The following is a 27,528-nucleotide window of genomic DNA, read 5'->3' as shown; positions in this document are numbered from 1 at the left end:
TCACAGAAAAAGTCAGAAAGTACCAAGAGCTCCCACAGAGCCTGGCTCCGCACCTGCCCGGCCTCGCCCAGGCTGCACACCCACCAGAGCGGGGCGTTCACGACCATGGACAACACTGTGTCGGTGCACCCTGTCACCAAAGTGCCACAGCCCCTTGAGGGCTGGCTGTGGATGTTCCGTGGCTCGTGTGTTTGGGCAGATGTGGGTGACATCTCTGCCGTGGCAGTGCCACACAGCGAGTGCACTGCCCCGGAGGCCTGTGCCCATGTGTGCGCCCACTGCTGGCCCTGTGGAGGCTGGCTCGTCCCGTGCCTCCTCCTGCCTTTCGCAGAACTTGTGGTCGGCGACAGTGGCTGCTTTCTAGGCTGTCTTCTCCTGAGGGGACGATGGCAGGGCTCCTCATCTTCTCCCTTCCTCCTGGTGCCCAGCACTGGGCCACTGTCGGGCTGGCTGCAGTCTTGACTATCCCTGGTGGAAGGACACCGCCATCGTTCCAGGGGTGGGCGGTCGGGCAGAGGCCTGGCGTCTCTCTGCGGGTGGCATGTGAACATGAGCAGCTCCTGCGGGGGACGCTGCGAGCGGCTGGCTCAGGCGGCATCACGGCTTAGCTGCCGCGGAGCTGCCCTCCTGTCCCTGTGCTGCCATGCCTTCAGCGTCCCAGTGGAGATGGCTTCCTGCTGCTGCAAGTCCCCAGCCCCGGGCCGTGGGTGCCTGCATTCTCGCCACTCGGAGGGAGTGTGGGCGTCTCTTGCTGGTTGGGATCTGCGCTTCTGGAGCCATCTAAGGGGTGTCTTGGTTGCTGCTGGCCATCTGTGGGCCTCCTTCGCGACGTGTGGGTTGGGTCTTTGGTTGAGGCTGTTTGTGTCTTTCCTGTGGAGGTGTAGGGTCCTTCCTGTGCTTGGGCGGCAGCCTTGGGTCAGGTGTCTTTGCCAACACCTCTTTCAGCCTGTGGCTGGTCTCCTCGTTCTCTTACGGATGCTTCATTATTGTTTTTAAGTAAAAAATGAAAAGTGGAGCCTCGTCCCACGAGCACCTCCACCTCCAGCCAGCCTGCCGCCCTGTCCCCATGGAGGGCTCACACCCACACATCCATGTGCAGGCTATGGCGCCCCGAGCCCGGGGTCGGGAGCTGCAGGACCAGGTGGGACGTCAGCCCATCTGTCTCCTCTATAGCAAGGGACTGGGAGGACCATTGCTGGGCGTGGGCCCTGGCCCTGGCCCGGCCCACTTGGAGGTCTCCTCCTCCCCTGTCGCTGATCCAGAGGCACGTTGATCGTCCACCACCAGCTGCCGTCTTGCAACCCAGTTGGCTCCCAGTGCCACATGCAGTCCGCTCTGTGGGGCAGTCCAGGCCGTGTGTGCCAGGCGCTGAGCTGGCAGGTGGCCTCAGTGGAGGGGCAGGTAGGGTGCCACCAGTCAGTGGGCCTTCAGCCCTGTCTGGGCATGGACTAATGGCAGAGCTGGTCCAGGTCCTCTGCAGAGAGTCAGCTCACATCCTGGACCTGGACATGATGAGGTGTGGCCTTCCCGCTCTTCCCGGAGTACTGGGGTAGCCAGGGCCACACAGACACCTTGGGTCGTGGCCATGCTGACTGGCCACTCTGCTGCCCCTGCAGGACGTGGCACAGTGGAACATCGGGAGCCTCAGGACCATCCTGGACATGGTGGAGCGCGAGTGCGGCACCATCATCGAGGGCGTGAACACGCCCTACCTGTACTTCGGCATGTGGAAGACCACCTTCGCCTGGCACACGGAGGACATGGACCTGTACAGCATCAACTACCTGCACTTTGGGGAGCCCAAGTCCTGGTGAGTGGCGGCTACCGCAGCCTGGCCTCCCAAGGCGTCTGGCGGGGTCAGCTGGGCCTGGGCTGCTTTCAGGGCTTAGGGGCTGTGCTGGTGAGGCGGTGAAGGTGGGTACTAGGGGCCCCAAGTCGCCAGGGACAGCCTGGTTTGCCCCTCAGTGTCAGGAGGGGAGAGTGGGGTCTCCAGGTCCTGAGCCTGTGGTGTGCAGGCCAGGGTGGGACTGACCGGTTATGGTGTCCCCGTGCCACACAGCAGCCTCCGCCTGGGGTCCTTGTCATGTAGAGGCGGTCCATGTGGGCGTTGTCCTATGGACCATCGGCCTTGACCCTGAATGGCTCTGGCCTTGCTCTTGGCCTCCAGGCCCCAGGTGGTCAGCAGTGGCCTGTGGCTTGCAGGGCTTCTCGCTGGTGTGCGGGGACTGGGCAGGTGAGCTTGCAGCTGGAAGGCCACACCATAGAGACGGGGTGGCTGCATCTCAAGTGATGGCCCTGAGGGCTGTCTCAAACTGCCACCCCGTGTCCTCTCCAGCATCTGGCGAGTGATGCTGCTGCAGCGCTCCCTTCCGCCAGCCTCTCTGGTGGCACCGCCATGGGCCGCTGTTCCCCGTCGCGGCCCAGCAGTGCCTCTGACTGGGGAATCGAGCCTTCCTGCCTCCCACCCTGCTGGTTCTCAGAGGGTGGGAAGAGGCCACACGAGCTGGCCCAGCTGAGGGGCCTGGGGAGTCATGGTGCCGAGTGTCCGGGTGTCTTGGTGTGGTGTGCGCCTGCCAGGGAAGGGGACCCCAGCACCAGGGACTCCAGGGACGGGGCACAGGCGGAGTGGAGGCCTCTCTCCCTGCTCTCCACGCCTGTGAGCCCCTCCAGGCACTGGGCTGCACCCCGCGGGTCCTCAAGCCTGGGACCTGGACCCCTGGGGTGTGCCCTCTCCCCGCTCCAGGGCCCATGTGGGCTGCACACACCAGACGAGCCTCGGAGCCATTAGGTGCTCCATTCCAGGGCGCCCCCTCGGCTCCCGAGCTCAGGGAAGCGTCTCGGCCTCCCACTCGCGGCTGCCCAGGCCAGGGTGCTGAGGGAGCCGGTCGGGGTCCTCTATCTGCGGGGCCACAGCCGTGGAGGTCCCTCCATGCCTAGCCACGTCGCGAATGATGCTCTAATGCTGCTCCTTGGTGACACCGTGTGCTCAAGCAGAGTGACCCTGTGTCCCTCACTGTTCCAGGTCACCCCAAGTCCCATCCCCACGACCCCTGAGGGTGGAGGAATGCACGGTTCTCCAGGCTCCAAACCACTCAGGCACCCAGATGTTCTAGAAAGAGGAGCCTGAGACCCTCCGTGAGGACCAAGTGTCTTCTTTCCACCCCTCCCTCATCTGGTTTCTCTAGACTCAAAATACGAAAGCATCGGGCTGGGGATGTGGCTCCAGCGGTAGCGCGCTCGCCTGGCATGCGTGCGGCCCGGGTTCGATCCTCAGCACCACATACAAACAAAGGTGTTGTGTCCGCCGAGAACTGGAAAATAAATATTAAAAATTCTCAAAAAAAAAAAAAAGTTAAAAAAAAAATACGAAAGCATCCGGGGCTCGGATCGCCCTCTGCCTTCCCTCAGGTCTGGGCCGGGCTCCTGCCTGGGGGTGGCCTGTGGCGAGCAGAGGCGCTGGCAGAGGCGTCCAGTGCTGTGTGGACGCTGGGCTGCAGGGCGAGGAGTCAGGCTGCTGCCCCCGGGGAGGGGTGCCCAGCTCAGTGGGGGCCAAGCCAGGAGGGGCGTCTGTGCGTCCTCCCCCACCCCCACGAGCCGGGGGCTGTGCTGGTGCCTGGCTGCTGAGCCTCTGTGGCCCCTGCCCCCTGGCTGAGCTGCTTTTGCTGGATTAACCTGAATTTCCAGGGTCCTGAGTCTGCGTCTGGTTGGAGGCTGAGGAGGCTGAGACGGGAGGCCGCTCGCTCCCCTGGCTTCTGGGCAGATGGCTGCTGCCACCACTGTGACAGAGCACACTTCTTGCAGTTAGAGCAGCACAGGTTTAAAGCCCCGAAATCAGTCTGTTGGGCCAGGCCCAGAGGCGCCAGGCTGGCCCCCCAGCCCAGGAAGAGTCCGGGGCCCCTCCCCCCGCTCCAGAGCCAGTAGTGCAGCGTCCTCAGGCCCCTGACTCGGGCCCTCCTGCCTCTCTCCTAACGACCCCCTGGTGACCCTGCGTGACCCCAGCTCAGGGCCCTTCACTGACCCTACCTCAGAGCCCCTCTGTCCTGGGCAGTGCCATCCGTGGGTCCCTGGGAGGAGGAGGGGCGGCGTGCTGCCCACGGTGCTCTGGACTCGCGTGGTGCTCTGTGTGCTTGTGGAGCACCCTGCGTCCCAGGGGGTCCTGTCGTCAGCCCTGTGCCTCCGCCTGGTGGCCTTCTCGAGAGAAGCCTGGCCCAGGCCTGCTGAGTCCCCACAGGCACCCTGGTAACAGATGGTGCTCACAGGATGGGGCAGACTGGGGCTCGGGGACATGGGGACAGCTTCACGTCCACCTCTGGTCCCGGGAACTTCTAGGTCAGGTGTTTACATTTCTAGAATCATTTGAAGGGGTGTCGACAGGTGGGTGACAGCTGTCCCCCCAGCAGCCCAGGGCTTGTGTTTGGGGAAATGAAGTGCCACATTCCAGGGTGTCCTGAGCCCTGCTCAGGTGGCGTTTCTTGGATGGTGGCCCTATGCAGTCCTGGGTGGAAAAGGGCCCAGCCAACGGTCCCCACAGCCCCTCCCACAGCCCTCCTCCCTTGAGGACAAGCTTGGACCTGCCCCGGGCAGTGGCAGCAGGGTAGCTGTGGCTCTGACCCGAGTCCCCCCACGTGGGTGAGGTGCCTGGCCACCACGGCTCAGTCTGCCAGCTGCCAGCAGACTGGGTGTCCCTGACAGGCAGGTGGCGTGTGGCTGTGCAGACGGTGGCCTGCTGGCTGCCTGCTGGCTCCTCACACCTCCAGCGAAGGCCGTGGTGTGTGTGGGTGTGCTGGGGTCCTAGCCTGCAGGTGTGGACACGCTCTGACCCTGGCACTGGCTGCTGTGGGATCTGAGGCTGAGGAAGGTCCAGGAGGCCCGGCCCTACCCCTGAGGACCACTAGGTGGCGCTCCTGCCCTTCTGCTCTGGGCTGTGCCACCATGGCGCTCCCCTTGGCTTCCACCTGCGCATCCTGCTGGGAGTGGCGCTGGGGGAGGGCAGAGACCGCCGGAGGGGCGGGGGGGGGCACACTCACCCCCAGATGCCCTGTGGTCTCAGGGTCTGGCGGGGAGAGCACCCACCTTCTCCCCAGAGCACGTCGCAGGTACAGGGAGTGTGGGAGCCCTGGGGCCTGAGCTCCTTCAGGTGGGCCGCAGGAGTCCCCAGGAGAGGACCTGTGCCTTCAGACCCCTTGCCACCATGGGGATGGTGGGGCCCGTGAGGGTGGCCCTGAGGCGCTCCTTCCTGGCCAGTCATGGAGGGCTGGGGACCCTGCTGGTGGGCGCCGGTGGCTGAGGTTGGGGCGCTCGAGGCCAGAGCGACGTCAGCAGCAGGGACTCTGATGTCAGGGTGCAGGCTGTGTCCAGTGTGCAGAGTCCTCACTGCCCAGCGAGAGGGCGGTGCTCCCGAGAAGCCATGGCAGGTGGGCAAGGGGGCCGGAGCCTGCGGCCTCTCTGTGGCCTGCTCTTCTGTGCACGTGTCCCCGGGCCCCAGGTGGTCGGGCCCTCTGCCTGCCCGCTGCCCTCACCTGCCCTGGTTTGCTTGGGTGGCACCTGGTGCTCAGCATGCTGGGAGCACTGCCCACTGCCCACCTTCCCGTGGCCCTTGTCGGGAGGCCTCGGGCAGCAGCCAGTGGGCCAGCCTCAATCCCCCCAGTCCTATCCTGGAGGGGGAGTGCCCACAGGGGCCCCCATGTGGCCTCGGGGCTTCCTGCGGGGGAGGGGTGCCCCCCACTGTGTGATGCTGCCCTGAGCTCCCCATGCAAGGAAGGCACAGGCCAGGCTGGCGGCACCGACTCCCCCCAGCAGGCCCTGGCCGCTCCTGAGCCTCTAGGATCCCTGTGTGCCTCGTCCTGTGGCCACCTTCCCTCTTGGGAGATACCGCCTGGGCCGCTGTCCCTGGGCTGGGGCTTCAGGAGGCTGTGCAGGCCCCAGCAGTGTGACGCTTGCTGTCACTCGCCTCGCTAGCCCTGAGCCAGAGGGGCTCCTGGCAGGTGCCGCAGGCGGTGCCGCAGGTGAGGCTGCGGGCGGCCGAGCCTGGTGTCTGTCTCCTAATGACGCTGCTCTTCTTAGGTCTGTGGTAGCTTAATTGTGACTACTCGGGGTATTTTGGTGGCATCTTGGGGAGTGTTGACGTGCGCGGGTTGGCAAGTTTCATCAAGCCTCTCTGGGTCTGCTGCCACTTGGGGAGTGGGATCTGTGTGTCGAAGTGACGTGAGTAGCCTGGTGTCAATAAAAGCATAGAGAGGGGGCTGGGACGGCCAGCGTCATGAGCCGCTGCTCGCAGCCAGGCTGAGAGTGTCGCAAGCAGTGGAGCACCTCCAGGTCCCTCCTGAGGCGGGGATGGAGAACACTCGTGGCACCTCGGCCTGCTGCCTGGCCCTGAGGGCAGGTGGGAATGGGCATGGGCACCGGGGACGCTGGGCAGTTTCCCTTGAGCCCTGCGGCTCTTCTGTGAGGGGTGCTGGCCCGGGCAGCCTGGGCTCATGACTGCAGGGTGTGGTCAGCTGGCGACAATGCCCTCCAGCAGGGGCCACTGTGGGTGCACTTGTCGAATGCCCAGGGCCACGGGCAGTGTGCCGCTAGGGCAGGTGAGGCACACTGTGGCGCACCCTCGCATGAGGCCTCCGGGCGGCCAGCTCTCAGTACTGTGGCAGGACACCTTGGGGCCCCTCATGGCGGGCAGAGCTTCACTGGCTCACAGTTTGGAGGTTTCAGTCCACGCAGTGGGATCTGCACATCCTGTAGGGACAGGTGAAGGCCACCCCCTCCCTGTGGCCTGGATGCAGAGGACAGTAGCCCCAGGGTCCCACAGCCTCTGGAGGGACACAGCCCCGCCAGGCCCCACTCCAGTTGCCTTCGCCAGCTCTCAGGCTGGAACTAGGCCTCTCCCACCTGGGCCTTTGGGGACACTCCAGATCCAAACTACAGCAGCCCGTGTCCTCGCTGCATGTCCCTGGAGTGGGTGAGGGAGCCCCATTGGGGACTGGGGTGCAGCAGGCCCTGGTCAGCCCTGTGAGCCTTAGTGCTGGGCAGTTCTGTGCACCCAGGGAAGGTGCTGCCGGCTGCTGCCCTGCGCAGGGTGCCCCAGCACCTTCCTCAGTGTCGGAGGCCAGGGTCCCTCTTGGGCTGTGGGATCGAGTAGGTTCCGGCTGCCCCTGTGTGCTCACGTGCCGGGCCAGGGCTGGCAAAAGCCTTGGGTGCCCATCTGCCCCGACCCAGCAGGCAGGTTTGGGTGACAGCCTGCGGGCTGGCTGGGTGCTGGGTGGCATGGGGGCTGTGGGCCCCAGGAGGCGCAGAGCCTGGGCCTCCCTAGCGGCCAGCAGCCGCCCAGGTGCCGCTGTCCCTGCTCCCACTCTCCAGGCTGAGGCCCGCCGGCTCCTGCTCCAGCGGGCGCCTTCCCTGCTGGGAGGGTCTCCCATTCCCTCGGCCTCTGTCAGGTGGGGCCTCCTGTTTCCTGCTAGACCCCGACCAGCAGAGGGTGGCGCTCCCACTGTCAGCAGGCGTGACCTGCCCGTGACCCCGGGGCGCTGGGCATTCCGAGACCCTCACCCGCATGCTGGCCTCCACCATGGCTCCGGCCCCTCTCCTGGCCCTTCTGCTTCCGTCTGTCTCCCAGGCCCCGCGTGGGGTGCAGGCTGCGGTGACTGGGAGGCCGGGAGCCCGGCACCTGTGGACAGCAGCAGGCGCTCTGAGGCAGTCTTCTGCTCCCGGCCGAAGAGCTCCCTTGACCTCTGCGAGACGGCGGCGGCCCTGGTGCAGAGAATTTCCCCTTTGGATGGGCAGCCCTGAGTGTCCTTGGCATTTCATGGGGGTCTCACGGGTGCGGGATTGGCCAGCTCTTCCTGCTGCCAGGGAAGCCAGTCCTGCAGCTCAGTGCCCCTGAGGTGGGCGCAGGTGCTCGTGGGGTGAGTTGCCCGTGTGGGCCTCCGAGGCTGTGTTCCCCCGTTCCCCTGCTGCGTGGCCCAGGCGGCCTAGCCCAGGCTGCGTGTTGGTGTCCCCCGACTGCTGGTCTGATGCCCTGGGAGGCTGAGCCAGGCCCTTCTTAGGGCAGGGAGCCTGCCCGCTGCTCCCTGGCCCCTGCCACCCCGCCTGGCATGCTCCCCGCGCCCAGAGTCACCTGTAGGCCCTGGGGGGTCAGGCAGTCTCTGGGATAGCCGCCTCCCTCCCACCTCCTCTGCCGGCTCCTAGAGCCTGGCCTCAGGCAGCACTGATGGGCCTCGGGGGACCAGAGGTGCAGGGTGGAGGCAGGTAGCCCCCTGCCACGAGGTGTGGAGGCCTGGGGCTCACGGGAGGCCTGGGGCCTGGCGGGGTCTGTGCTGGCCTCAGGGGCTCCCGAGTGTGAAGCTCAGCGACCGAGTCTCCACCAGCAGCAGGGACCTGGGGCCACATTCTCTGACCCTAAGTGCTACCCCCTCCCGCAAACTGAGTGATCCTTCCCGGGCACCCTTGACCCCGCCCCAGCTGGCTGCAGAGGTCCCCAGATGAGTTCTGGAGCAGGGACCTGAACCTCTGCAGAGGTGGCAGGCCAGCCCCCTGCGGGCCGCAGTGAGGACGGGCCGCAGCCCTGCAGCTTCGCGGACCGGTTGAGTACCTCGCTTCCCTGTGCTGTCCCTGGCACCAGGTGAGAGCACCAGACAGACATGTGCCCCTGCTCCTGCCCACATGCTTGTCCTGACCTGGCCTGCCTCAGTGGCCATGGTGGCAGAAGTCCCCAGGGAGTGCAGAATCCCCAGGATGCTCGAGGCCAGTTGCCATGGACCGTGGGCCGCGGGAAGCCACCCGGTTCTTTCCTCAGCCATAGACACCAAGCAAGGTGCCAGGGGTCCAAGACAGCGTTGGTGAAGAAAGTCCAACAGAGTGCCACAAGGGGGAGGTGCAGGGACCCTGCTCCTGAGGAAGCGGAGACTGAGGTGGCAGGGTCTGAGAGCAGGGTGTCTGGACCTGGGCCGTTGGCTGCCCGGTCCTGACCCTGCGCTTTCTCCCCAAGCACCTGGGTCTGTGTGCAGGGGCCTAGGGCTGCCATGGCCACTGTCCCTGGGCTGCTGTCTTGCCGGTTAGGGCTGTCTGGGACATTCTTGACAACCCTTCCCAGAGAGGACGGTTGTCCCACCGGCCACACCTGCCCAGGGGCCCTGGCCCGCAGGCAGGCGGCTCTCCCGGGGGCATGCTGAGGGCTGCAGGAGCCCGACGCCCGCTGCTGGTTCTGGGCGCAGCGTCGTCGCTGTGCTGCCAGCATACATGGCACTGGTGCCCCTGTGCTGGGCATGGCTGGGGCAGGAAGGGCCCTGCCTGGGCTCTTGTGCTGGGGACGGTGCACAGTGGTGGGCGGCCCACTCCTCGCCCACCGTCCTGACCGTCACCTGCTGGCACCTCGTGAGGTGTGAGTGTGCACGGTGGCTTGGCGTCTCCGAGGCGTCCTGGACTCCACGGGCCCGGCCCCCTGCCGCGCTGGGTTGCCCTGAGTGTGCTGCCTGGGAGTCAGCACGTGGGCTCCGCGCACCCCACAGGCTGCGGAACCGGGGGCTGGGATCCCATGAGCTGGCAGAGGCCGCCTCCCCCACCCTGATCCTCCAGCTGGGCCTCGCCGCGCTCCGGATCTTGGCACAGCTGAGCCTTGGCCGGGGGCTCACGGCCGCAGCCAGGAGGGCTGGGCATGCCGGGCGTATGGAGGGACAGCTGTGTTATCCCTGGCCCAGGCCCTCTCCCAGCCCTCCTTACCGAGCCCTTGGCTCCATTCTTGTCACAAGCACTCTGTCACGCCTGATGCCCCTGGCCCAGGCCTTCTGCTGGTCGAGAGTGGGCAGTCGTTCTGAAGACAAAAGCAGCTTGGGTCATCAGAGCGGTGACTCCTGTCACCGGAGAGACATGGGCCGCACGTGGCACCAGATACCTGCCGTGAGGACAGGCTGCCACCAGCCGCTGCCGTGTCGGGGCGCGTGTTGGAGTGGCTGGGGCACAGTGTGGTGGCGTCAGCCTGCAGAGCTGCTTGCCAGCCCACCTGCCCCACGGCTGTGCTGGGACCGTCCCCAGGACCAGCGGCACCCAGGGCCCTCGCCAGCACCCCCGCGGCCCCTCACTCTCTCCACAAGCTGCTGGGGACACCCCACAGGCTTTGTTCAGAGGCCGCAGAACAATTTTAGGGTCCAGTTTTGCACCAGAGAGCAAACATCCCCACACGCTGTCCCGAAGCCAGCGGCACTGAGCCGGGGACGCGCTGGTGTCCTGGGAATGTCCCGCCACCTGCTGCAGGACCGCGTATCCAGAAGGGTTGGGGAGGTGGTTTGCTGGTGGGCAGGGTGGTGGCGCGACCACGAGTCCCGTCTGTGTCTGTCATCGTGCCCACTCCTGTGGGTGGCGCGTCCCGCCTTCCTTTCCTTTTGTGTTCCTAGCTGTCGGGGACACGATGCCTTTATTGACTTGTATGCGGTGCTGGGAGCCAACCCTAGGTCTCACATGTGCCAGGCCAGCCTCTGCCACTGAGCACCCCCAGCTCCTCGCCGCCTGTTCTGAGGCGTTGTGTGACAGAACCCCGCAGGTTCACTAACCTCTGGGAGAAAGCAGTGTTCCCACATGCAGTGTCCCCTCTCGGTGGCCCATGTGTTCAGTCAGGGCCCGTCTGTGGCAGTGCGTTGACTGAAGACTGAGCTCTGCTCAGATTCCTCAGTGTCCCTCACATCCCCTTCAGCCCAGACCCCTTGTGATGGTGACCGCCTGCCCACCTCTGGGCCGCCACTGCTTGCCGGGGCCCTGTCCTTGGGGAGGTGCTGGCCAGCTCCTGCAGAGGGAGCGCCCTGATGGGGCCGCCTGGTCGCTCCTCTTAGGCAGGGTGAAGACCCTGGGCTGGGGAACCCCGGTGGCCCTTGCTGCTGAGGCTGACCTGCACCCTGGCCCTGGTGTGTAGATGACCTCTGTTTGTCCTTTTCTGTACTGTACTTGTTGAAATAAAATGTAACCCCCAGACTTTTTGGGGGGGGTTCTGGGGATTGAACTCGGGGCACTCGACCACTGAGCCCTATCCCCAGCCTTTTTGTGTGTCTTATTTGGAGACAGGTCTCGCTGAGGTCCTTAGCGCCTCCCCATTGCTGAGGCTGGCTTTGAACTCACGATCCTCCTGCTGCAGTCTCCTGAGCCGCTGGGATGACAGGTGTGGCCACTGTGCCTGCCCCCTCCTCTTAAATGAAGTATTTTAATTACCAGAAAAAAGCTCGTGCAGAGCAGCCTGGTGCCCGGGTCTCTGGCCGGGCTGTGTACTGCCCGGTATTTCCCATCTCTCCCCCCTTCCTCCTCACGTGAGGTTGGCCTTGGTGCCTGCCATCGAGTGGCCCTGGAGGACCAGCTCCTGCTTTGGTGGCTCTAGAGTCGAAGCCCAGGTAGCTGGCCCCAGCCCAGGGCTGACTCCAGGGCGCAGGGCTGGGGCACAGGGCAGGCTCCCCTTCCAGGTTCCTTGGGTTGGTGGCAGAGTTGAGTTCCTGTGGTCAACTGAGGTCCCTGTTTCCTTGTTGATGCCAGCTGGGGGCCACTGTCCCCATCCTGAGGCTGCCCCCTCTGCCGCCCAGCACAGGTGTCCCGGTCAGGAGGGCTCAGGAGGGTCCCTGATGGGCCCAGCCCCCTGGGGAATCGCCCCTCTCAAGTCTGCTCACTAAGTTTTCAACAGCTCTGCCACCCGCCCCCGGGTAGCCAGGAGGTGACTGAGCCCTGGAGTCGGGGGAGCTGGGCCCGAGGCCGGCCCACCTAGGATTCTGCCTGTCCCCACTGTCACTGTGCTGCCCTTCTCTGGCCTTTCTCCTCCTGAACGGCGAAGTGGGGCAGGCAGGCCCCAGCACCCGAGGGCTGGGGAGGTGGCCACACAGGAGGCTGAGGTCTCCCCACGCAGGTCCTGCCCAGTCCCCAGGCGACCCGGGACTTCCATCCTCCGCCTCGGCCTCCTGAGCCGCTGGGATGGCAGGCGCAGTCCCGGGCAGTTGGCCGCGTGGGCACCCACACCAAGGACAGATTTTCCTGCCTGTCTGCCCCGCCGTTGACCCGCGTGGCACCAGCTTACTCGTTCTCCTGGCTGTGACTCTGCCATCATGCCGTCCTGTCCGTCTGTCGGTGAGCACGCGGTTGTCCCCATGAGGCACTGGCAGGAGAGCGCACAAGCCTTGCTGTTGGCCTCTGGCAGAGCCACACTTGTTTCTCGCAGTGTCTTGCTTGCTGTGACCCTGGGCTGTAGCTGTGGCCCAGGTCCTCACTGCCAGGTGAGGCACAGGCCGGCCAGGCACCTGCCGAGGCCGGGGAGTGTGAACAGGTGTGGAAGCGCACCCTCCCGACCACTGTCGCGTCCACCCCTGACTCATGGTCCTAGAGGTCATGAGGGTGGCCGGGCCACGGGCACAACCCAGGTGATGAGGTGGCCGGGACGTAAGGGGCAAGAGAGGAGGGACCCTGAAAGCTCCTCAAGCCGCACCCTGCCCCACTGTTGTTGCCGTGGCTTCTTTTGGGGACAGAGGGGAGGTGCCACACACAGGCTCGGCTTCGGGGATGCTGCCTCCTTTGAGGTGTGGCTGCTGAGGCTGCCTTCAGTGTTGGTGTGTGCTCGGGCAGCAGGTGCTCTCGGGGTGCTTCTGCACCTGCACTGGCCAGCACCCAGGCACCGGGCAGTGCCCTGTAGCAAGGGAGGCTGGGAATGGTCTGCGAGCGGGTCCAGGAGGAGAAGGAGGGGCAGAGAGCCACAGCTCACCTCTGCTGCTACACAGGCCAGGTGCCTGCCAGGCTGAGCACAGAGGCCTCCGAGTTTAGGGGGAGATGGTCAGCATTGTCAGAGTGCCCACTCGGGCATAGCACAAGCCATGCCAGGCACAGATGTCATCTGGAGGGGGATCGTCGCGTTCCTCACGACAAAAACACTCAGGGTCCCTCCAGGGGAACTGGGCAGCACAAAATAACCACACAAGAGACAGAGAGAGCTTTTTCTTTGGGGTCCTGTGACGGCTCCTCTGACCTTAAGGGTCCACAGAAAGAAAGAGCGAGCCTGTGCTGACCCTTTTATTGAGGAGAAGCCATGCAAATGAGGCCGGGGTCAGGATTCAGGGGGCTGAGTCTGGCTTCCTGATGTCTGCTGTCAGCAGGTTGACTGACATCTAGGAAGGCCACCCTCAAGGGCAGAGCAAGAGAAGGGGACACACAGAGTGTTTCCATGGAACATTCTATCCCAAACAGGGCAAGGGGTAACGTCACCGAGGAACAGGTGGGCATAGCTCAGTCCATGGGTAACACACCAATTTCTGAACACATTCTGTTACTTTGAGGATTGGGGCAATGTCCAGGTCACTAAGAAAATGACTGACAGAGCCTCTCTGATCACGGGAAGGAGCGTGCCAGTCATTCAGCGAGACCCCCACCCACAGGGGTTCTTGGGTGGCCTTGCAGCCAGACCCGGGGCCCCCCAATGTGGAGATGGGAACTGCGGCTCTGCTGGCAGAGGCGGGATGGGGCAGCCTGCGGGGTTATCACCCAGGCAGGAGCCAGGAGCCAGATCTGGGCCCAGCCCTTGTTCCTGGAGGTCCCAGCCCTCGGCCTGCAGGGCCTGGGGGCCCTGGGTGCTGCAAGAGCCTCATGCTGTCTGTCTGGGCGCCCCACCTACGGCTGCAGTTGTGTTGTCTGTCATTTGTGGCTGCGGGCAGCACTGGCCCGCTGCCCAGCCCCTGGCGTGGTCTGCAGGAGCAGATGGCCTGTGCTGGCGAGTCTCTTGTTCCTGGCAGGCGCTTCAGTGGGACGCCAGTGCACACCGCTTGCTCATGGTGCCCGGGAGGTGGGGGTCTGTGCCTTAGGGAGGCAGGTGGCCAGTCCTGCCTTGCGCTCCTCTGTAAGACGCCATCAGTTCTGTCTGGAGTGTCGGGGCTGTCATCAGCCAACCTCACCAGGCAGCTTGGAGAGGGTGTCAGGTCACCCCTGGGGCCCTCGGGGGACCCTCCCACTTTAGAAGACCACCCGCCCTGCTGGAGCCGCTTGCCTAGCCAGTGGTCACCGTGGGTAACAGCTGAGCTCAGCGGCAGGTCTGGTCTCATGAAAAACAGAAGGTGATGGCGGTGGCCTGGGAGTGGAGGGCCCTTGCTGTCTGGGTGCAAGTCGGGTGCTGAGAGCCCTGTCTCCTAGGCATCGCCCAGCAGCCCTGGGAGCCTAACGAAGCAGGCAGAGCAGGACTGGCCAGGTGACAGTGGTGCCGCTGGCCCTGGTGAGCAGCCTTCCTGCGGAGTCCCGGCCGCCTGCCTCTGTGACCTGACTGCGAGCGCGCTCAGGCGCCGCACACAGCCGCAGCCTCGTCAGCAGGAGCATGTGAACCGCGTGCCTCCAGCTGGTGCTGGAATTAAGAAGACAAGTTAGGGCCCTAGGACCACCTTGGGGCAGTGGGTCCCACTGTGGCTAGAACTCCCTGTCACCAGCGCCTTGGCTGTCAGGGCTGATCAGGCCCCAGTGTGGGTGTGTGAAGGGGAGGCAGAGGCCATTCCAGGGCACCTGCCTGGGCGTGCCTGGGCCCCCACAGGCCTGGATGACTGCCTGGCCCCGTCCGTCGCACACCCTGTCTGCCCCGCACGGCTCCCAGAGCGGCGTCCGCCCTCCTCTCTGGCGGCTGCCAACCCTGCTGCGGCCCCGGGCTTGGCCAGCTACCGCCTCCTTTCCTCCAGGCCCTTGCTCTGGGTCTGCAGAAGGGCAGAGGACGGCTGTCCCTGCAGCTGTGGCACTGCTCTCGGTGGACCTGCCCTGGTCCCTTGCTTGGTCCTCCTCTGTGTTTGCACAGGAGCGAGTCTGGGTGGCCGCGCAGGCACCCCTGGGCTCCTGGAGGAAGGGCAGGGTGGGCGCCACCGTGCGGGCCGTGGGCTCACAGGAGGCCGCCTCCTGCTCACTCTGTGAGCCGGGATTCGGGCCACTCCAACCAGGGACTCGAGGCTGCCCTGAACGGTGGCAGGGAGTGTTGGGTGGTGCTGGTCCCAGCACGTTGGTCCCCTCCATGCTGGCCGCAGGAGGCCCTCCTCCAGCTCTGACTGCAGTGCCTGTCACTCACCGCACGCCTGCCTTTTAGACCCTCCCTGAAGGGCGCACCCAGGTGGCAGGGAGGACGCACCAACGTGGGCACACGCTGGACTTCTTGGTTTTTGGTTTTAACTTGTGGCCTAAGGTAAACTGGGGACCGGCTTCCTTTAGTTCAGTGTTTAATGGAGGCCACCCCTACCCTGGCCTCTTGTGGCCTGATCCTTAGCAGGGAGGGCAGGGCAGGGTGCAGCCAGCGCTGGCGCCTCAGGTCCTTGGGGAGGACGGCTAGTGCCTGGACCACCCCCAGTCCTGCCCACAGTCCAGGTGACACCCGGGGTGCCACACTCCAGCGCTCTTGATCTTGTGAGTGTCTCAGTCCTAATGTCATTCTTTGAAGCCATCGGTACTGCTGTGTGACACCGGATCCCGTAGTCTCTTGTCCTGGGGAGCCATCCTCTCGAGATCAGGCCCCTGTGGCTCAGGAAGGCCCTTACCTGCAAGCAGGCCCCCGGGTCCTGCAGATGTCTGTCTCAGGGGGTCTCGTGCTAGGGACAAGGGGACCAGCTCCCAGCAAGGAGGGGGGCCTTGGGGCAGAAGCAGGGGGGTGTTGTTCTGTGTCGGCCCTAAGGGCCCTGTGCTGCCCGGGCCGGCTGTGCACATGGGCTCTGGCTCTGTGAAGCCCAGGTGCCCACGCCCGCCTGCGGGGCCGCGTCCTCGCCCGCCTGCTCCCGCAGTGGCCGCGCTCCCTGCTCCCTCCCAGCTGGGCCCTGGCTCCCGGGTGCTCTGGCGGTTCCAGGGCTGCCTGTTGGTCCTGCCCTTGGAGCTGCCACCTGCCTACGCGTCTCCCTGAGGTCTTTGTCTTCCACTCTCACCTGGGTGGCCCCTCGAGGTCTCCATCCTCCGGGCAAGACTGTCGGCAGCACTCTGTGGGACCAGGCATGGTGATAGGCCGCTGTGGTTATGCCTTCCAATGACCGCTGTGTCCTTTTCGCTGTTACAGGGAGGCTCTGGATCGTCCTGACTGCAGGCCGGGGGCGCGTGAACCTGCTTCCTCCACGCAGCAGTGGCCCCACGGCTGTGCAGGTGCCCAGAGCAGAGCGGGGCGAGTGCAGCTGCAGGCGCCCTGCTGTCCACCACCTGGCCTTGTCCGTGGCGAGGGGCTGGCCTGAGCAGCCTGTGGTCTGAGGGAGCCTTTCCGGCTGGAGGGGCCCTTCCCTGGGCTGGGGCTGGGGCTGGGCCCCCCAGTGCCGCAGGCTGACGTTTGCTCCCTTAGAATCGCAGACCCAGGGGCTCTTCCTCCGGGTGTGACTGGTGTCCTTGGTGTGGAGCTGATGGCTGGCCGTGGTGGGCAGTGGCCTTCCTCCCAGTCCTGGCGGGCTGAGGGCCTGGAGTGCAGTGGGAGGGTGTTTGTGGGGCCTGCCTGCGGCTCTGGGGTCTGGGGGGGTGTGTACTTGCTGGGCTGGGGACGGAGCCCGGGGCCCTAACTGAGCTTCCCCCAGCCCTGTGGGATATTTCACGTAGGACTGACGACTGTGCGACTGGCCTGCCATTGCTGTGTCCTGTCTGTGGGGACAGTTTCCTGTTTACTTCTCCCTCGGTTCGTCCACCCACAAAGCGTGCCAGGTTCCTGCAGCGTGCTCCGTGGTGTCCCTCTCGGCAGGCAGCTGGCCTCAGCGGGAAGCGGGGAGTGCCAGAGGCCACTGGGGCGTGTGCCTTTCCCCAGGAGCCGGGTGACCTGCATCCCTGGTGTTCTGGCTCCCCTGGTGGGGCCTGTGGAGGAGGCCACCTGTGGCCACAGTGCCTGGCCACCTGCTAGGGCAGCACTGCAGCCTGCAGCCGTGTCCTTGGTGCCAGCCAGTTGTTGGAACAGCTCTCCTGAGGCCAGTGTCCCTGTCTTGCTAAAGTCACCTGTTCCAGGGCATCTAGGTGACACGCCGTCTCTGTGGTCAGCGTGACTGTGTGGCCCTGGTTCCACTGTACACACAAAGGGCCCGAGCAGGGGCTGCCGGCCTGGCTGGGAAGGGGGTCTCGGTAGCGGGGCTCGCAGGGGGTGGCCCAGGGCTTCCGGGCGGGACTAGGTGGTGTTCCTGCTTGGTCTGTGCTGGAACCGTCCACTGGGGCAGGGCCCAGGGCCGTGGTGGGACCTCATTATGCCCATCATGGGGGCTGCTGGCCCTTGGCCACAGTGGCCTCCTGGGCTGCAGGGGGTGGCATCCTCCTGCAGGGCACGTGCTCCGGTGCCTCAGCCCCATGTGATGAGGCCGCGGGGAGGCGAGGGCTCTCTGTCCGGAGTGGTGCCGACACTGTGAGACCAGCTTCCTGGCCCCCAGCGCACCGGCTGAGCTGACCTTCCAGACGGCTCCTGCCTGTACCATTCTGACCCTCGTACTTGGCAGAGGGGGGACAAGGCCCTGCCTGTTACCACTGTCACCTGGTGGCCAGGGCCTCCTGATGCTGGAAGCTTCCAGGCTGATGTTGTCACTGGCACGTCACACAGGTCTGAGGAACAGCCGATATGGTGACTCCTGTCCCTGGGTTCCAGGCCAGCTCAGCTACGGGGACCAGGGGGTGGCAGAGGCGACAGACATCTACTGCAAGGGGCCAAGGCCTCAGTTCATGGGCCTCTTCCTAAGGCCTCGTCCTAAGCCTCTCCCGGGGTTGTGGGCTCCTGGCTGACCTGCAAGGCAGCAGCCCCTCCGGCCCTGCCTGTCCATGGCCTGGGAGAGAGAGGAGGGGCAGAGGCCGGAGGGGTAGAGGGCACCGGGCCGGCCTGGCTCCCGTCAGACCCCACCCCCACCCCGCCTTGGTTTCCCTGATTTCCGAGGTCAGATGTCACTGCTAGAGCAATGACAGACCCTTGGGGGTACTGTAGTGCCTGTGTTCGGCAGTGTCATCTTGCCACACCATGTCCCTGCCCGGAACTCCAGCCTAGCCTTCCCTGGGGCCTCAGGTCCCCCACCCAGGAGGTGAGCCCAGCAGCCACCTCGGCAGAGCAGTGCTGGGGGCTGTGGCCCCAGCCCGTGTGCTGGCAGTGCGTGCTGACGGATGGCCCGGGCGCAGGCCCTTGTCCCCGAGACAGTCTGTGTTCCTCTTCCTGACACACTCATTTAATTTTTAACTCACAAGGCATTTGCTTATTTATTTTCATTGTTCTTGATAATAATTCTAAGCCATTAGAGGGGAAAATTATATTCAAAAATGCTGTTTCACACTTTATTTGTTTGATGATTTAGAGCGATAGAAAATAGCACATTTGCTGGCTTTTATAGTCTGATAATTATTCACATCCATCAAGCCATTCCAGGGGGGTAAACAAAACACCAAGAAAATTACACTATTAATAGCCGCCGCCTCGCGCCGGAAGCCTCTTCCCGGCTGGCCGGCACCAAGGCGGCTCCGAGGCGGTGGCCGCCCAGCTCGGCCGGGGCAGTGCAGCCTTGGAGACGCAGGGGGCCTCTCCTTCCCTGGCCTGGGCTCAGTCACTGAGCTGCTCAGCCACCGGCCAAAGAGCCACCGCTGAGCCCCAGCCTCCGATGCTCTGAACCCTGGGCTCCCCCCATCAGCTCTGGGGACTCGTCAGGGGCCACGTGGGCAGAAGCTTCTGCACCGCCAAGGCCGTGTGCGTGGTGTCTGAGGTGGCTTTGCAGCCAGCCCGGCCTTGGCCTGCTCTCACATGGTCCTGGAGCCTGCCGTGGTCCCTGGCCTCCCGGAGCTACCCCGCCGTCGTCCTCCCTGGGACGCACCTCGTGCTCTCGAGCCGGGGTCCCTGCGTTGCCTCCTTAGGGTGGCAGTCGCTGGGGGGGGCACTCTTGACCCCCCACTGTAGTCACTGAGGTGGGGGAGAGGCCAGGAAAGGCTGCCAGCCAGTGCCCACCCATCTTCCTCAGGTATCCCTCTTGGATCTCCCAGGCTCAGGATGTTGCTTCCTTCTGGAACCTTCCTTCTAGAGCTAATCCTTTTGCTGCTACCAGTGTGTTTCCCTGTGGCCTTTGGAACTGTTAACCTGCCAGGCCATGTTTGTCCCCACTGTTCTGAGGGTTCCCAGTTGGAGAGCAGCCACTTCTGGGCCTGCCTCTTCCTACATGCCTCACGCCTGACACCACTCCAAGAAGGTTTCAGAAGAGGGCATGAGCCATGCCGTCCCTGGGGGTGCCTCCGGGGCCATGCCACACCACCTAGTGCTGTGGAGCTTGCTGCGTCTCACAGGCCACTGCAGGTCACCTGGGGTGGTTGCCAGAGACGGCTCGCAGCGCAGCGTGGCTGGAGGGGCAGAGCTGATGGCTCGCGGGTCTCACTGGCACCCTCCAACAGTGCTCCGCATGGGGACTGAGACGGTGGGGGAGGGACGGCCTGGAGGCTTCTAAAAACACAGACAGCCGCCAGGGGGGGATGACTACGGAGACAGTCCCCCACAGCCACTGTGGCCAGCCCTCCTTGGCCCCCAGACAGCCCAGGACAGCCCACTCCGGCCTTGCCGAGCCCAGCTTGCCGGAGACTCCATCACACCCGGGGCTCGGGTCCCAGGGATAGGCCCCAGAAGGTGCCTGGAGGGAGGAGCACGTGGGCCCGTGTGGTCCAGAAGGTTGTGGCCTCCTGGGCTCTGGAGGTGAGAGGAGGCCAGCTCTGGAGGGGGCAGAGGAGCCAGGGGACACAGGCTGCATGGGGCTGAGGTGCTGCTGGTGGAGAGGGAGGGAGAGGGGCCGGGCTCTGCCGGGCGGACACAGGGAGAGGCCACAGCAACTGCGCGGACAGGAAGGAGGACAGGAAGCAGGCTGCAGGCGCGAGCAGCTCCTGTCCAGGGCCGAGCTGGACAGGTCCCTAGGAGGTGTGGAGGGATCTGGAGGCCACCTGCCCAAGAAAATGTGCAGGAGCCCTGTGCGCACAGCTGGGCTGCTGCATGCAGAGGAGCCACCAGGGGTCACTGGCAGGCAGAGAGGTTGGTTTAGGTCATGGAGTTTGACCTTGTGATGGGGACTGAGCTCCCAGGGAGCGAGACAAACTGCCTCCCTGCGTCGGTGACCAATAAAAACAACTTTGTTTTACAGCCCCGAGAAATCGCTTGCTAATAGCCAGACAGATGCTGCTTCTGCCTCGAGGTTTAGCGAACAAACATTTTCAACCCAAATACCCACTTTTCCTGTTTCTCCTCCTCCAGAGCCAGATCTGAGTCTAGGGGATGCCCCAGCGCAGTACCAGGCATGGGCTGTGGTGACAGTGGCAGTGCTGTGCTCTTGGGGGAGGGGCCTGCCAAGGCTCTGCACTAGAGTCCCCAAAGGGTCCGTGGTTCCTTCCCCTGCACACTGACGAGACTAGCTCTGGCTGCCCTTCCTTGCCACCCTCACTCTCCTCCCTCCTGTGTGATCTGCCCTGGCCACCTGGGCCCTTGTCACCCTGGGCTCCCAGGGCACCAGGCAGTGTAGGCGGGAGGGTCCAGCCTCATGGCTACCTGGAGCTGCCCCGATTCTGAAGGCAAGTGGCACTCGGGACACTGGGCCTCCCATGTCTGTGGAGCCTTCTCTGCCTTCCTCCTCCTCCAGGTGAATGGCCAGGCGGTGTTCGGTGCATGTGTCCCTGAGGACCCAAGCCCTTGGCCCCGGCTGCTGCTAGGCCCTGGTAGGTGGTGGGAGGTGCAGCCGGCTCCAGGCCTGACAGCACAGTCCTGGCCTCGGAGGCTGCGGAGCTTCCCGCCCAGGAGCTGTGTGCGTCTCCAGGGGCTGCTCTTCCCAGCACTGGCCAGCGTCCCACAGTCTGGGCTTCCCGATAACAGAGGAGCCTCCTTCCAATGTATTAAACTTTTAACATCCACCAGATTCAATTAATCTTATCTTTACAACTCCCAATTACAGGCGGTAATTAAGTGAAAGCTGCATTGTCGGCTGGGGGTACTGCATTCATCATCCCGCCTCGAAGCCATAAATTAGTTCCTTCCCGTCCTCGCTCTTCCCAGAAGGCACAGGACGCTTCCTTTCCTGGGTGGGGGTGGGGGCACCAGTCCCAAAAAAGTGCTTTGGGTTGGGATTAACTTTTATCATCTCCACATACCTGATAAAGGGCCCTTTAAGAAGGAATGACCTCGAGGATGTCCAGACAATGATAATTTCTGAACAATGGAGTGAAGGTGCCTGGGTTGCCTCAGGCAGGGGCCCTGGGAATGTACCCAGGAATTAATTTTCACATCCCATTTAGATTAGAGAGACTGTTCCCTTCTCTCCTGCCCCCACCCCTTTTAATCTTATTAGGAAAGTGCTTCTCGATTGGTTGGAATGGCCTCGGCAGCTGGGGCTCTGAGGCCAGAGGCCAAGGCCTGCTGTGCCCCCTCCTGCCCGGCTCCTCGGAGATGCTGGCAGCCTTACTCTAGAGGGGTCTCTAAACCTGGCGCCATCCTTGGGGTGGCGCCCCGGGTGCTGCAGCGTCCTGGCCTCCACCCCCTCCATGCCAGGACACAGATGTCCCAAGGCACCCCCGGTGTGGGCAGTGGGCTCTGGTTCTGAGCGAGGCCGAGGCGTGGGCTGGGCCGGGCCGGCTGTGCAGCTCGCCCCCTGCCAGGCTGAGGCTGCCGCACCGTCCCTGGCGGCCTCGCCAGCTCGCACACATGGCGTTGGTGGCATGGGGCCCATGGCATCTGTTGGCAAACTTTCTCTTACATCTTTCTTACTGACGGTGGTGCCTCAGTCCTCTCAGACGTGAGTGTGTGAAGTAAAGCGTGCGAGGTGGTGAGAGTGAGGCCTTCCTTCTGGAAGCTTCTTCCCTGTTGGCCCCCGGCCCGGGAACCGTGGCGAACGGCGGAGGCGCTTCCTGCTGAGCTCTGAGGCACACCCGCCGCAGCCCCAGTCGGGCTCTGTCCTCAGCAGGGTGTAGTGTCACTTAGCTGGGGATGTCCCCTCCTGGCCCTTGCCTCTGCTGTCGCAGCCTCGGCCTGGGATTCTGCCTTTGCTCCCTCCTCCAGCTGCTCCTCGCCCCGCCCCGTGGGGTCCCCCCCTGTCTCCCCGTGCCCACGTCTGCCACGTCTCTGCTGGCCTCTGACCTGCCTCCCTTCTCTCGTAGGTATGCCATCCCACCGGAGCACGGCAAGCGCCTGGAGCGGCTGGCCATCGGTAGGTGTCTGCGCCCGCGGGGTGCAGGGTGGACTGGGCCGGCAGGCGGGCCAAGGAGTGGCGGCTGTGGGTTCTGGTTGGGGACAGCGATGTGCTTCAGGACACTGGTGTCCTGTTCCCCATTTTCTGTCTCCCTGGGGACCAGATCGTATTCCACCGTGTGTGGTCTCCGTGTCTGTTGTACCTGAGGTCCCGGCCTGGCCGCGCTCCTGCGGGCTGGGAGGGCGGTGTGTTCTCGTGGCCTCACGGTGCCTGCGCCTCGCCACCTCTCTAGTTGCGAGTCTGGTTGGGCTGGCCGCCCCTGGCCTGTGCAGTGCCGCCAGGCCATGCGCCATGTCGTCCTGGGGCCAGCTGTGCTGGGCTCCCTCTGCGGATGTCCTTATCGCCTAGCCTGCATTCATACCCTATCTGGGGACTCGGAGCCAGAGCACTTGTCTGAGGGGCTCCTGGTTTGGGGGTGCCTGGCTGGCTCAGCACCAAGCCTTGTGGCCCTGCTGCCCAGGAGCCTGGTCCCCCGGGAGCTCCTGCCACGGGGCCTGCTCTCCTGCCCAACACCAGCCAAGCTGTCTGCTGTCACATGGCTCCTCAGAGCCTGGACCGTCCAGTCTTACCCCATGTTGGGCATGGAGCTGGCACCCCACTGATGTGTCGGCAAGTGGCGGGTTCCGGAGGCTGGATTTCAAGGTCAGGGCCCCAGCAGAGCTGGCGCCTGGTGAGGGCTGCCCCTCGCAGGCGGTCCCTGCTGTGTGTCCTCTGTGGCGGGGGCTCCCTCCCTTCCATGAGACCTGATCACCACCCTTTGTGCTCCCCACTCGGGTGGGAGTTCCGGCCCCAGGTGCAGCGAGCCCAGCTGCTGCAGCCGCCTCTCGGGTCCTGCCCTGTTGAGCGCCCGCCTCAGCACAGCCACCAACTCTGTGCTGGCCCAGCAGGTGGCCTTGGGGCCACGTGGGAGCAACCTGGGGCACAGGAGAGAGTGAGGGACAACAAGAACCCTCAGCTCCCTGACCCCCACGGCTGCCCTCTGTCCCCTCCTCTCCTTTGGCACGAAGACACCCTGCACGTGCCGTCTCCTGCTCCCACTGGCTTTGGGCGTCGGAGGAGCAGCCGGTCTTCCCCAGCAGTGGGCGCCCTGTCCTGGAGGTGGCACGCGGCGTTTGTTGATCTTGGGAGATGCACTTGAGATGCGGGGGCTTGCTGGGGCAGGTGGGCCGGGTGCCTTCCCCGGAGCGGCTGCCTGGCGTCCTGTAGGCACCTGGACCTCCCTGGGGGTGGCCACACCTGGTCCCAGCAGCATGTGCCTCTCGTTGGGCTTCTGCAGTGACGCTCAGCCGCAGCAGAGGGCCAGCCACTGGTCGTTCCAGTTGCATTTTTAGCAAGATGTCATTCAGGGCATCCGCTGTGTTCCCTGTGGCGTGGGTCTCCTCTTGTGCTGCTGCTCGTTGGCCTCAAAGAGCTCAGCTCCCAGCTCTGGAGGTTGTAGCCTTTAGTCCAGGGGAGGCAGGCTGGGCCTCCCGAGGCCCCAGGGACAGTCCAAGGCCCCCTCCTCCAGTCCAGAGCCGGCACGCGGTGTCGGCCCTCCTGCCTCCTCCCGTGAGGACCCCGGGGTCTCCCTGTGGGCTCACAGAGGGAAGGACCTAAGTGGCGAGCTCAGGCACTGTGGTGACCAGGTCACCGCGCCCCTGGCCCTGCCCACAGTTTCTCTCCTCTGCGTTTGGATCACATCTAGACCAGTCGCGGTGCCCCAGCTCCTCTCTGGCTGCCTTTTGTGTTAAGAGAGCTGCAGGCCGACGGGCGAGCGGGGACGAGTGGGGACAAGCAGAGGGTCCCGTGGCCTGGGCAGTCTTGGCGGGCACACGCCCTTCCCACTCTTCACAGCCGAGCCACAACCTGGGGCAAGCTGTGTGTCCATGTACAGGGCTTGGCAGGGCCTGTGGGGAGCCAAGGCCGCTCCGTGGGGGCTCCCCATACGGGTCCTTGAAGAGTGGAGGCTCAGCTGCCCAGAACTCGGGGCAGGCCCTGGCCAGGGAGGGTCGGAGACAAGGAGCACAGGCCTGTCAGATGCCAGCGTCTCCTGGCTGCCTGGCTTGGGACCCTGCCAGGGTCCTGGGCTGTGTCACGGGCTCCGTGGTGGAGGGGCTGAGGTGGGTGTGCGACTAACCTGGAGAACGAGGGCCTGGCTCTGCGGGGAGGGCTGGGGGAGCGCTGGGGGGCCAGAGAGAGCATTAATGCGTCGGCGCATTATCGGTGCTAATCACTTAAAATGTGCGCCTTTATTAGAGCTTTAATGAGTGCCACTTAAAGCGCACATTAAAAAGAGGAACGGCGGGCGGCCACAGCAGTGGCGTGCAGCAGTGGCAGGCAGTCGTAATTCTCATTAAAATGCTCTACGCGAGGGGGAGGGGCTGGTCCAGGGAGCGTCACACCTTCCAGAACTGCCATTGTGTCAGTGCAGGTGTGGTGACGAGCCTCTGCCAGCGCCAGGGTCTCCTCTGACCATCTACCCCCGGGCGTGTGCTGGCCGAGAGACCAGGGTCCCAGGTCCAGGCCGGTGATGGCTGCAGGTCCATCCTGGAGGCAGTGGACACCCGTGGTCTGTGCCTGCCACCGCCATGACCTCCTCCTTTCCTGCCTTTGATCTGAATGGCGCCTGGTCTCCCCTCATGGGGACAGTGGCTGGGATGGACAGACCAGCACCGTGCAGACACCTGGGATGAGGGACCGGCTTTGGCCTGGCCCTCCCTGCCCCCCGCCCTGCCCACCTCCTTGGCCTCTTCATCCTCCGTTTGTCAGGAGCAGAGCAGGAAGTGCCTGAGCACGGAGGGGCCTGTCCCCACGTGCTGCCCACCCTGGCTCGGGGCTGCGTGCCGGCTCTAGGAAGTGTGCCGAGCCCACGAGAGAGCTGGCCTTCCTTGGTGCTGTCCCTCCTGCAGCGGGGACTGTGTGCTCCCCCTGAGGCGTGGGGCCAGCTGGGCCATGGCCAGGACCTGCTGTTGGAGGCCCGGGACTCCCTTTCCCTGAGCCACAGTGCAGGTGTGGTGACGAGCCTCGGCCAGAGGGGGGCGTGGGAGTCTCTGGGAAGTGCTTGGGAGCGTCTGGTGCCCGTGGGGCGATGCTGGGTCCTGACTGAACGTGGCCTTGGTCAGCTAGGGGTCTGCTGGGGGCAGGAAGCCTCCGAGGAACTAGACCACCCCTTTCCTGTGGTGGGAGAGTGAGGCGGGTGGCTGTGAGCTCTCCTCTCCCTGGGTCTGGGGGCTGAGGGTGGCTCTGTCTGGTTCCCTTGCCTGCTCAGCAGGGAGATGTGGGCCGGGCCAGGGCGCTCAGGACCCCGTGTGCCCCGGGGTCTCCTGGGGCCGGGTCAGGCTGGTTGCTGGAGGAAGCCTGTGAGAGCTGCTCTGTGCACTCCGGGCCTCGCCTGGCTTTGCAGTACTGGCCGAGAGGGGGGCCATACCCGTTTTGCCCTCTGGCTGCACTCTCAGGTCCTCTCCACGTGACAGTGGCACAGCAGATTCCATCCAGGAAGAGCCCCAAGTGTGGGACCCAGTGTGTGCCGGGCCACACCTGTCACATGAGTGGCTCTGTCCTTCCCTCTGGGCTATCCCTGTTGGTCTGCTGCCCGCAGGGCCCCTGCATCCCCCAGCAGAGCCCCGTGCCACGTGTGGGTCCTGCAGCTGTGGCCTGACCGTGGCCTCTCGGGCGTGTGGCACCCAGCTCAGCACGCTCACCCAGCCCTGCTCACCCTGGTCTCTCCCGCCCAGGATTCTTCCCCGGGAGCTCTCAGGGCTGTGACGCCTTCCTGCGGCACAAGATGACGCTCATCTCGCCCATCATCCTGAAGAAGTACGGGATCCCTTTCAGCCGGGTGCGTATGGGCTGGCAGGGGCCCGAGTGGGGAGGGGCCAGGGCCTAGGTCCAGTGGCCGCAAATGGCCAAGGAGACAGGATCTTGACCTAGAGAAGGTTGAGGGGAGGCAAGTTGTCCTTGAGGTTGGCCTCCAAGCCCTGCTGGCGGTGAGGTGGGGGGGGTTGTGAACCAAGTGAGGGCCCCAGTGTGGCCCCCTGGTCCCTTAGCAGGGCTACAGGGGGTCAGGTGCAAAAGGGGAAAGGTGGGACCTGCTACAGAGGACCCAGGGCAGACCCCTCCCAGCCTCAGGTGCCTTTTCTCGGGCTGCACCTTGTCTGGGCCCCATAGAGTGGCCGCCTCAGCCCTCCTTGGAGAGGATGCACACAGGCTTAGAGACGAAAGGGCTGGCTCCCTGCAGCCTGTGTTCCAAGGCTACACATCCTCACAGAGGGCTGAGGGCCGAGGTGTCAGGCGGGACTGTGGTCTGCAGGAGGTAGTGGGTGGTGAGAGAGCAGCTCTCTAGGCACCCAGATGACAGGCACCTCAGTCAGGCCCGGGAGCTCTGTGTCCCCAGGGGAGCATGCATTGCACCTGGCCTGAAGGTCCAGCCAGCGGGCATTCAGGACAGGCCTTTGTGGGCAGGAAAGTCCCCAGGTCATCCAGGTGGCAGGCTGGAGCCTTCCAAGCCCGGAGGGCGGGCGGGGAGAAGAGCCTCTGGGGCCTGGTTCTGAAGAGCTCTGTGAAGAGCCTCGCGCGGAGCTCAGCACACGGGGATGGGGTGGCCCCTGAAGCCCGGTCGCTGCCTGCAGCATCAGCTGGGACCGCGTGCCGCGTGGGCATGGCCCAGGGACTGTGCCCCGGCCGGGGTGTGCAGGATGGTGGGGAGTGTCCTGAGGACACAGGCTCCTGTTCCTGCTTCTCCTTTTTGTCGTGGCCTCAATTGAGTCACTACCAGGAAACCAGTCGAGGGCGCTGTGCTCAGGGAAGGGAGAGGTGCGGTCTAGACGGCAGTTTGTGACCTGCCAACACCACAGCCGCTCCCTTGCTCCTGGCTTGGTGGCCCGGATGTGGCCTGTGGGGCCGGGTGTCTGTGCCCGTCCAGCTGGCAGGAGCAGCCCCTCCCACGTGACCCATGAGCCACGAGCACCCTTTTCTGAGAGCAGCGTGGTCCCCCATCTGAATTCCTGGCACTCTTCAAACGAGTCACTCCCCGCACCCCCCTTATAAATCTTTGTAATGGTATTTACTTCTAGAAGGAAAAGCAGATCGATGGTAGAGGCTTTTAATGATTAAAAGTGTGTGTTTCTGTAACCTGCCTCCGACTGCCTCGTTCATCCTGCAAGAGCCCCGGAGATCTGGCCCCAGGCTCCCTGTAGGACCAGCAGCCGGGCCGGCGCCCCTCCCCACTGACCCCTGCTGCTCGGCCTGCCCATCACCAGAACGCCCCTGATCCATTGTCAGGAGATGCTGACAGCAGCGACGTGCAGGACAGGCTTCCAGGCTGGGTGCACCACAGGGATGCGGAAGTTTTGATAGGAACATGGCCTTCTCGTCGTTCCAGCCAGCGTGTCCTATCCCAGGCCTCAGTCAA

At 64.5% G+C, this 27,528-nt stretch overlaps 1 protein-coding gene across 6 annotated transcripts in view; it reads left to right on the top strand.

Annotated features, from left to right (window-relative positions):
• Positions 1 to 27,528, top strand: part of Kdm4b (lysine demethylase 4B) — a 115,384-nt gene that overhangs the window by 44,414 nt on the left and 43,442 nt on the right. For 4 of the 6 annotated variants that reach the window (XM_027952587.2, XM_027952586.2, XM_027952588.3 and 1 more), the window contains exons 6-8: positions 1,617 to 1,810; positions 22,048 to 22,097; positions 25,853 to 25,956. In XM_027952587.2, coding sequence (XP_027808388.2) covers positions 1,617 to 1,810; positions 22,048 to 22,097; positions 25,853 to 25,956 — 348 coding nt within the window. The other 2 variants (XM_027952591.2, XM_027952590.2) reach the window with 2 other exon arrangements.

The sequence above is a fragment of the Marmota flaviventris genome, chromosome 1 (genome assembly GCF_047511675.1).
Source record: "Marmota flaviventris isolate mMarFla1 chromosome 1, mMarFla1.hap1, whole genome shotgun sequence".
Classification (NCBI taxonomy): domain Eukaryota; kingdom Metazoa; phylum Chordata; class Mammalia; order Rodentia; family Sciuridae; genus Marmota; species Marmota flaviventris.
This window is presented reverse-complemented; position numbering and strand designations above follow the sequence as displayed.